The sequence below is a fragment of the Trichogramma pretiosum genome, unplaced genomic scaffold (genome assembly GCF_000599845.2).
Source record: "Trichogramma pretiosum strain Unisexual culture from Peru unplaced genomic scaffold, Tpre_2.0 scaffold59, whole genome shotgun sequence".
Taxonomy (NCBI): domain Eukaryota; kingdom Metazoa; phylum Arthropoda; class Insecta; order Hymenoptera; family Trichogrammatidae; genus Trichogramma; species Trichogramma pretiosum.
The window spans coordinates 1,173,206-1,184,269 of NW_019641668.1; the positions used below are offsets into that span (position 1 = coordinate 1,173,206).

The 11,064-nt window shown below is 36.8% G+C and overlaps 1 protein-coding gene across 1 annotated transcript in view; it reads left to right on the top strand.

Annotated features, from left to right (window-relative positions):
• LOC106651280 (glutamate [NMDA] receptor subunit 1) overlaps positions 1 to 11,064 on the top strand; it is a 90,099-nt gene that overhangs the window by 60,029 nt on the left and 19,006 nt on the right. The window contains exons 9-11 of the mRNA XM_023460334.1: positions 1,615 to 1,828; positions 5,328 to 5,462; positions 10,603 to 10,760. Of these exons, the coding sequence (XP_023316102.1) occupies positions 1,615 to 1,828; positions 5,328 to 5,462; positions 10,603 to 10,760 (507 nt within the window). The remainder of the gene's footprint in view (positions 1 to 1,614; positions 1,829 to 5,327; positions 5,463 to 10,602; positions 10,761 to 11,064) is intronic.

Here is an 11,064-nt window from a genome sequence, read left to right on the forward strand (position 1 = left end):
GAACTTAGGCCTGAGCCTAATTCAATCATAATTAATTCATCTAATATTCCTTATTATCGTTTTCACTTTTCGCTGGACGGGACTTATAAGTTTTCTTATAAATCTGATGCAAAATCTAAAAAGGCATATTTGATGAACCGAAAAGTAAGAAAATTGCAGAAATTTCACAATTTTCCAACTCAGATGACTACGATATAAAAAGCTGTATTGGTAAGCTTAAAAAAGTTGTAGAAAATTTTCGGGGTAATAACAGATTAGGTGATTACAAAATTTTAATATCAGCGATGATAAAAAATTTCGGTAAAATGGAATGTAATGTCTTATAAACTGCATTTCTTCGAACGATTCCATCAAGACATAAACATTATGGAGTAGTGGTATCAATAATAAATACCTAGTTAAAAATAATTGCATGAATATCCGCGTGGAAATCCACGAAGATTAGTAATCTACGTGGATCGTAAAGGGATTTCACGTGGATCATGCAGGGACTCCACGTGGATTATACAGGGATTCCGTGTGGATCGATCATGGTGTGGAAAAAATGCAATCACCGCGAGTTTTCAACTGATCCACATTGATTTTTTTTCAATCCTCCTGGATTTTGGACTTGTTCGCGAGCACGTGCTCGAAACATCCTCGAGGGTTCATCGAAAATAAACGCGGATATCTCATAAATCCACGATGCTTACGTACGTGGACTCTGTGTATGATCCATGTTCGGTCCACGTGGAATCAATGTCCGATTCTCGAGGAATCCTTGTATGATCCACGTGGACATCCACGCAATTTTTTTCAACTGGGTCATAATGACTGAGTAATGAATGTCGAAAAGGCAAAAAACGTAATCGGGAACGATTACGCCGATTATTTAAAGAAAAAAGATGCGTTACAAAAAAAAGTAAAAATGCATCCAGAATTATGAACATTTTCTGAATTTTTCACTTCTTTCTATTAATTTCACCTTCAATTGACCTTGAAGATGACTTCATAGAGGTCATCTGACTTCAGATTTGAATTCAGCATCCTCAAAAACTCATGTGAATTTTTTCAGATTTTTTTCACCTTATTTTATGATCTAACCCTTCATTTGACCTTCCAATGACCTTGACAGGTCGGAAACAGTGAAAATGACTTCTGATTAAGTTTCAGCGACTCTCAAAACATTAATATGATATTTTTCGGATATTTATATTGAATTCTCTTGGTTTGACCTCCAAATGACCTTGAAGGTGACCTCATAAAGGTCATCTGACCTTAGATTTGGATTCAGTATCCTCAAAAACTCTGATGTGAATTTTATCAGCTTTTTTACCACTTTTCCTTTATTTGACCTTCACATAACTTTGAAAATGAGCCAACCTTGAAAAACTGACCTCAGATTCGGATTCAGCAACCCCAAAAACATGAAGTCCACTAGGTCTGGTCACTAGTTTACCACAAACCTTTTCAAACTTTCTATAACCATAGGACAAAAATAATTAACTAAAAATTAATCTAAAGAGATCATACGAATTTTTAAAATATTATTAAAACGATGAGTTCTATAATGAAAAAATTTATTAAATGCTTTATCATGACCTTTACGAAAATAAAATTAAAAATATTTTTCAGGATGTTAAAAAAATGAAACTATTAATGAGTGATTCTAATATCGTATGGCCTGGAGATTTGAAACATAAGCCAGAAGGTTTTTTGATTCCTACTCACTTGAAGGTATTAACTATTGAAGAAAAGCCGTTTGTTTATGCTCGAAAAAAAAAGTCAGGAGAGTGTCGAGAAGATGAGATACTATGCCCCTACTACAAGTATTCTTCATCAATGAAAGGTATTTTTTTTAATTATCTCATTTATTTAAAATCCATCTCAATAGAAACAATTATAAATGAAGTCATAATTAATATCTAGGGGTTACACATGTGTAATTTTAGTTGTTATGTGACAACGAGTTCTACTCTCGAAAAAAAGGATTAACATAAACAAACGCAAGAAAGATTTTTTTGGTACAATGTAAGAGACTGAATGTCGCTCCCAGGAAAATTTCGAATGTTGAGAGTAGAATCCGTTCATGTGCGAATTTACGTAGTGAGACTTGCAAATGTTGGTTTCCAAAAAGGAATGTGAAATATACTTACAGGTTATTTGATGCGATGATTGCTAACATTCGGACACATCTTAATATTTTATGTAAACGATTGAACAAATTATGAGGTAATTTAAACATGGGCTGGATAAAGAAAGGAATCCTTTATAAGTATTATAACTCGACAAATAGACATGAATTTCAAATGATAACTCCCAGACTTAAATGAAAAATTGTCTCAGTTACGAGGCTCACTAGTAACAACAGAGATAGCAAACAATAATATCAATTACAAATGGATTATTAATCTGACTGACACATATCTACTACCTTCAGTAAGAGAAGTTAACGCATTAGGACCAAGGAGCGATCGTTGGCTCAGTGGTTAACGTGCTAGTCACAAAGGCAACACAGCTCAAAAGGTCGTAGGTTTTATTTCTGGCGAGAACGCGCCATGTGTGAGAGCGAAGGAGTGAACAAGTATTCATGAGTGAACTACGAGCGCGAGAGGACAAGTGTGTTGTCGATAGCAAATAGCTGTGTATGAGAGAAATATTGAGTATTTCGTGTAAGTTGTGCGAGAGGGAATCGCGTGTTGATATGAAAGTGCCTTCGAGTACATTGGTGTGTAATTAGTAAAGCAAAGAAACATTGCTAACGAGAGATTGTGTTTGTCGATAGGTAAGTTATAGTACATTGAAAAAAGGTCCCAAAACTTAAATTTTAAACCCCCTCCCCCCTCCTACCCTCACCCCCGCTATAAACGTCAATTTTCAATTTATATTTATTCTGAAGCCCTAAAGTAATTGAAAAATCTGAAAAATTCACGAAAGTACTTTTCAGCTATGTAAACAACTTTGAATTTTTTCAAATTTTTTGAGTGCTTCAGGCTTTTAGATAAAATCATTGAAAATTCAAATCATTTTCTTTTCAGACCGGAATATTTTTTTTCTTCATTCTGACACCAAAAAATGATTCCTTGAATTTTTTCAGAATTTTTCACTCATGCCGCTGAAGCCTAGAGCTGAAAATCATTTTTTCTTAACGAAAATAATTTTTTAGGGCTATACGGAGCCTCAAAAAATCTGAAAAAAATTTTTTCGAATTTTTTTCATCAAAATAAATGATCTCAAATTTTTAAATATTTTTTAATTTAAGGTGATAGCGTCTAAAGGCGAAAAACGCTATTTTTAACAAAAAAGGTTTCTGGAACCCGGAGGTTCCCGTAAACAAGTTTTAAAATACTTTTTTTGAATTCCTTGTCAAATTTTAATAAATTTTGACCGTTGATTTTTTCGATTGAAGCCTCTTACAAGGAGACCACATGAGATGCGGGTCACCAAATGTCCTGAAAATTTTTTTCTGGTCTGCTGGTACCTAATAATGAAGCCCCCTATGCTTAGTTTGATCCAATGGGCCTTAAGGCCCATTTTAAAAATCATTCTCTTATTTATTGAAAAATCTTTGTGATTTTCTAACTCGTAACAGGACATCTTAAACGAAAAATTGCATAATGCACAAGTCTTAGAATTAGTCAAAGAATAGATTTGAATTTTTTCAGAATTTTTGAGACCTGCTATCACCTATTTTCGAAGGTCTCTGAAGTTCTTAAGAAAATCGTAAAAGCACGTCAAATTTGGGCCTTTGAAAATAAGTGATAGCAGGTGTCAAAAATTCTGAAAAAATTCAAATCTATTCTTTGACTAATTCTAAGACTTGTGCATTATGCAATTTTTCGTTTAAGATGTCCTGTTACGAGTTAGAAAATCACAAAGATTTTTCAATAAATAAGAGAATGATTTTTAAAATGGGCCTTAAGGCCCATTGGATCAAACTAAGCATAGGGGGCTTCATTATTAGGTACCAGCAGACCAGAAAAAAATTTTCAGGACATTTGGTGACCCGCATCTCATGTGGTCTCCTTGTTAGCCCAATCTAGAGCATCACAAAGATTAATAGCTGAGGTTTCATTAGGTATCTTTTTATCAGAAAGATTGGGGTTGCTTGGTAGACCTACAAACAACACTTGGCAATCGTTCACTTAAATGAGTAGTGTCATAGTGAATGTGTACGTCCAAGATAACAAGAACTTTAATGAAGTCTTTAACAAATTTAAATTTACTGTATATTACAATTTTCACTTCCGCGTGAAAATTTCCTTGAGTTCATTCACATGAAACAGATGGTAAATTCACAGTTGAAAACAATATCTAATTTCGTGAGCGTGTCAGAAAAATGTTTGGATAAAGCGTTGTTGTGATCAGGTAATTGATTATTTACTTGATTGGTAATTTTATTGGAAATCTTCTAAGAACACGATGTGAACTACTTTGGTGGGACGGAATAGTCAGGGTTGGTTGTCTAGAAACGAGCAGTTTCGATACGTACAGAAATTCTTTGTCCGCAAACGAAAAGTTTCAATAAAGTGCTAGTTGAACCATCAACGGCTGTGCTGCCTCGGCAGTCTTAAAAGGAATGATGTCCGGGCGGCCCTCCGGCGTCTTTTATCCATTATAAAAGATCCAGCGTCGTGTAGCGGTGGAGGGGAAAAGTGGAGAGGAACTGGGTTTCCAGTTCCAAACCGCAATGGTGGCCCTGACGAGGGCCCTCCGAGTGCCACTGGAGGTCTGATGATTTGATCAGCCGAATGAAGAAATTCTTGGCCGATGGAGAAATGATCAACTCCCAGGGTAGCCCTGAGAAAGACCGTCTGAAGCTTAATCAGCTACGTCTTTCGGACAAGAGTCCAAACTGATTGAAGCGTATCAGCTAAGTAGTTTACTACTTGGCTTATATTGGTATAATTGGCTACTTGGCTAATCAAGTCTTATCTGAGACTTTGAAACCCAATCGTCGGTTCGTCCATGGCCCTGAAAAAGACAATTTAGGCGTAGTTTTACAAGTCCGAGGTGGACTTGATATGTTTTGCGAAGCGAGATTTAGCCCTGGAAAAGACCGTTCAATAGTTGTTTCGAAGCCCGCTTAGTAGCTGCAGCGCCGGCGAGGTAATCCTGCCGGTGACATGAAACTATGAGAGAATATAGAGAAATATTTCTGAAAGTTTTGTCATTAGAAAATCGGGAATTATAAAACTATTTTACTGTGAGCTCCGACTTAATTTCTCATCACTGTATTTTTTTCTTACAATTTTTAATGGCAATGCATGCTTATATTATACTCATAAATAATTACAAATTGTATTAAAAATTACATTTTCCTAATCTTGAATAATTATTATTTACAGATGAGAATGAAAAAAACTGTTGTAGAGGGTACTGTATAGATTTGCTAAGAGAATTATCTAAAACGATCAATTTCACCTACAGCTTATATCTCTCTTCTGATGGAGAATTTGGAAGCTACAGTTTTCAGAACACAAGTAAGAAATATATAAATGAATTTTTATTCATTCTATTCAAAATATCTGGAATAAAATATGTTATAAATTATAAATAAAAATCTGGCAATGAAAAAAATAGGTACAAAATAATCTTGTACTTGTACGGGAACCTTCCGAAAAGAATGTTGAATTTTGCACACACGATATACTCAAAAAATGAAGAAAAACAGCATATAAGCGTTGTTTTTCGATATTTTACAACAAAACTGAGCGTAAACGATTATCTTAGATATGTTAACGTCAAAGTAGAGATCAAGACCTTTAATTTGAGGGTAATAAAACCTATTTACGTTCATTAGAGCCAAAGTTACAGGCGTTTGAAGTTTCATTGAAAAATCAGGTATCGAATCTCGTCCGGCCGCCCAAACGCGTGACTCGCGGCTCGCTGTAATCGCAACTCGTACAAATGACAATGTAATTAAACTAGAAAAATAATCAAACATGTGGTTTTTATGCGTTTTTTTCTCAGCTTTCACGTGGTGTAGTCGGATTTTTCGATAATTTACATGTTCACTAGGAAAAATAGGAAATAAATATTCAAGTCTATTTTTCCGTAGGAAAATGAAAATTATTGAAAAATGCGACTACACCACGTGAAAGCTGAGAAAAAAACGCATAAAAACCACATGTTTGATTATTTTTCTAGTTTAATTACATTGTCATTTGTACGAGTTGCGATTACAGCGAGCCGCGAGTCGCGCGTTTGGTCGGCCGGACGAGATTCGATACCTGATTTTTCAATGAAACTTCAAACGCCTGTAACTTTGGCTCTAATGAACATAAATAGGTTTTATTACCCTCAAATTAAAGGTCTTGATCTCTACTTTGACGGTAACATATCTAAGATAATCGTTTACGCTCAGTTTTGTTGTAAAATATCGAAAAACAACGCTTATATGCTGTTTTTCTTCATTTTTTGAGTATATCGTGTGTGCAAAATTCAAAATTCTTTTCGGAAGGTTCCCGTAAGTATTGGTTACTCATTATGGGTGTACCAGGGAGTGAAAACCGTCGCTAATCCCAAGGTTTAGCGATTTTAAGTGGTTTAAAACTTCAATTTACATTTTTTTTTAATTTCTCCATGTTATTTAAATGGAAAAAAGCTGACGCGTGTGGCACTATCTAGAGTTAATTAATCGCGGTCGGACAGTGATTTTCTTTCATTGTGAGCCAAATGATGAGCTTTCATGGGGTGAGAGCCAGGATTGGAGCAATTCGGGAAATAACGGACAGTCTACTACACAAGCACAGAAAACTTTTATCGACCAGGTCAAACGCACTCAACATTTCATCAAGGATAATCCTTACATACTTTTTACTAATTCGGACAAGAGCAACAAGACGGTTTGCATCTTAAAAGATGAGTACAATAAAAAAATGAAGACCTTATTATCTGATACTAACATTTATGTCAAAATTAAAGCCAATCCCTGTAACAAATTGAGAAAAAGAGTACAGATATTCTTGAATGCCCTTAATGAGAAACAATATCTTCGCATAAAATATCATAAAAACGCACTTACTCTGACTAACACTACTCTTGCGAAATGTTACGGGCTCTCCAAAATACACAAAAAAGATGTTCCCTTGCGACTGATCATTTCTACCATTAACAGTCCGACACATTTTTTAGCTAAGACTATTTATGATACTATTAAGAATAATATACCGTTACTGCGATCGCACATTGACAACAGCTTACATTTCAAAAAATTGATTGATAACATGATAATTCCAGACAACCATACGCTCATTTCTTTAGATGTAACCTACCTTTTCTCTTGCATTCCTTGTGATCTAGTCTTGAGCGCTATAGATAGAGGCTAATCATCGTTGAAAAATTGTCGTATACCCTTTGATGAGATGAGAGAAAGTGTTCGGTTTCTTTTCGACAATACATATTTTTCCTTCGATAAAAAATTCTATAAACAAATTTTCGTCTGCCCAATGGCTCTGATCTCAAGACTTTGATCATTTTGTTAAATTGATTTTGTACAAGCTTTACATATAATCTCAGACGCGCTTCTGCTCCTTTTCTTTGAGAAAATAAACTTATAATGAGAGTAATCGTCCTTGAAAAGTAGAAAATATTTGGCTTCTCCCAAGAAACGTATATTCATCTCATCCAAGTCAACGTGAACCAATTCCAAGATTTCAGTGGTCTTTTTATTTAATGGATGTAGTACTCTATACTGCTTGCCACAATACACATCCTTCACAAAAATAGTTATTCCACTTATCACTGTAATGCCATTTCTGTTCAAAATGTTTTTGACGGGTCTTACATTTTGATGAGTGAATTTTCCATGCGATTGTCTAATGAATACACTGACTAAACGCTAATCTGTCACTTCTTGTTGAAAATCTATTTTGTAGAATTTACTTTCTATCAATGCTCTCACTGTGACATAGCCTTGATCATTTTTATATAGTGACATTGTAGCATCAGCTGATTTCTTGTAATCTTTGTCTAATATGGTGCTCCCAGAAAAAAGGTTAAATAGAATTTTTGGAGTGTATAACACATTTTTCAATATTATTTTATTCCATACATGACCATTATACGCTTTCAAGTAGATCCTCCATCAACTACTCTGATCATTCATGGGCTTCGCAATTTAACATAGTGGCTGAACCACATCCTACAATAACTCATGAGCTCTATACCACCACAGTATTGATACCAGCTATTTTTGAAATCTACTGACATTTTATTGCACACATTTTGAGCAGACAGATTTACAGAAATTCAGGTATGTCTACTTTTGTTGCTTAGGTTCTTTCCATCTGATTTGTCATCATGACTTCAATCTTTTTTAGTACATTCCTTGGCAAAGTGACATTTTTTCTTACAAATTTTGCAACCGTTTGTGTTTTTACAGCCCTTAGTGTACTTCGCACAAGATGTTCCATGACAGTCTGCTTATTCTTGTAACCTTTATTCCACATTTAAAACATTCAAAAGATTTGCTGTTTGAGTCTTGTGCTTTAGATTATTCACTTGTTTTGAAATCAATGCACTCTGTATTGCTGTTATGATTATCTTCACTGACCCTTATCATGATTATGATCACTGGCCCTTTTTTTGTGCACGCCCACTAAGCCTCCCATTTCTCCAGTATTTTGGAATGTTCCTCCCCTGTGGCATAGGTCCTCGCAAAGACACGCATAAAGCCTCGAGCTCTCATTTATGTGAAGGGCCAGCGGAGGAGCGCTGGCGAGAACACTTACAGCCTTGTGAGAAATGCTGCGAAAACCACAGATTGTACGTCGGTGGATTGACGCTGCCTGATGGATGTATCTTTGCATCCTCACAGAATCCTTCCACGTCAGACCCCCGTAAAGTAGAATCGAGTCAACGTCATTAACTTAGAGACTGCGTTGACTGCTCCTCGACGAACTTGCGACTCGAGGGGCTTTGTCACTGAAGATTTTCAAATTTTGATCAAATCATAGTTTGGCATCGATGTGTTCGCCAAGGTACCAGATACAGGAATGCCGCAATCTCCGGCTCTGAGGTTGATGCTCTCTTGCCTTTGTCTCGGACTCCTACTCATGGTTATCCTCTTCGCTTCCAGCTCGCACAGTGATCGGGGTTTTTTTACCGACTCCGAAGGTTGATGACTTAGCCCGGGTCTTATTTTTGAGTGGTACCCGCTCTACTTCAGGTCTGGGTTTGATCACACTAGGTGAAAAAAAACACCCTCGAATATTCGTCCAGTTGGAATCGAACCCACACCCTCCGGCACATCCTTGTATCAGATGGCAAGAACTATAAACTATACCCACTGAGCCAAGGAGGCCATTATTCTAGAGTGTGCGTGTGTGTTTTTGTTTTATGGAGAGGACGTGGGCAGGGTAAACCCTTGCACCAGTGGCCCTTCCGAACTCCGGCATGATTTCCACCGGTTCGGCTCGCTCGCGAACATGAGCCTGGTGGTTTTCCAGCGTCATGACCTCGTGGAGCAGGGCCTGTAGCCTCTCTTTTTCTTCGCTGAACTTCGGGCAGTGATAGAATACATGCTCCCTGTTCTCGATGGATGAGGGGTAAACCGGGCATTGAGCGCTTTGATTATGATCTTAGCGTTGATTATGGTGTTTAAAGAAGCCATGCCCGGACAAGAGCTGCGTGAGGTGGTAGTTATACTCTCCACGCCTCCTCTCGATCCACACTCTGATATTTGGGATCAGTCGGTGCGTCCATCGGGCCTTCGTCGACTGGTCCCATGCTTCCTGCCGTTTGCTTATCGTTGCCTAGCGTTCATCGTCCTTTGCGTCCTCTCGGCGGCAGCCGTAGAGCCGCGTTCGCTCGTCCGCGAGGAGAGCCAGTGGAAGTATGCCGGCAAGGACGTGTGTCGCCTCGTAAGAAACATGCGGCCGGCCACTGATCACACGCAGGCAGGCTCGTCGGTGGGCTGACTCCACCTGGCGAAGTGTGTGTGTGTGTGTGTGTGTGTGTGTGTGTGTGTGTGTTCGCTTGAAGTGACTCACGATGTTGACGAAGTGTGTGTTGCTGATTGAGGTTTGATGAATGGTGAAACACCAACCACCTAATGGCCTTCTGAATCCTCGTCTTCACATCAAACCCAGCGACGTGATTGAGTCGCATAGCGCGAGAAGGTAGCACGAGTATTCTGTGCGAGCTGAAAGTCGACTGAATGCTCGGGAAATCGATCAAACGCATCAGCAAGGCTTTTTGTAAGATTTGGAATAATACCAATTTTGAAAATTGTGTTTTTTCGTCATAATTTTTTTAATTTTCATCACAGTCTTACGAAATTCACACTAATTACGTACAACTACACTGGAAATCTGCAAAAATACTAGGCACAAGAAACGTCTAAAAATTCTACGATGATATTTCTACGAAATTATACTTGTATAATATGTAAATAAAGCTTCATAATGAGATGGTGAAGCCAACATAAACAAATAAAATCCTATGTTTTGAAACTTTGGATCTGAAAAAACGTTATACCATTTAAACTTTTAAAAAAATATTCATTCGGAGTTTCAAAAAAAAACTTAACTGAAAATTTTTATTTTTGGGTAGGCTTTGCCATATCCTTCTTATCTTTCAAATAAAAATAGATCATTAAAACTATGATATTTTTTTCAGGTTCAACGAAAAAAGAGTGGACTGGACTTATAGCTGAAATAGTATATGAGAAAGCGGATATGATCGTAGCACCTTTAACTATTAATCCAGAAAGAGCCGAATTTATTGAGTTTAGTAAGCCATTCAAGTACCAGGGTATAACGATTTTAGAAAAAAAAGTATGTCATTAATTTTTATTTTTTTATTAAGGTATTTCTGTTATAATAGTATTTTAAAACCGCTGCCAAGACATTGGCAAGGAGCTTCCTCCATAAAAGTTATTTACGATTAATAATAATTTAAAAAAAAATTAATTGTGTGGGCTTCATCCTTGAGACATTCAACAAAACAATAAATGCAATTGAATTCAACGGGATTCATCGTCTCGTTTTCTACATAATGCTCTGCACACGGTACACACATACACACACACACACACACACACACACACACACACACACACACACACACACACACACACAC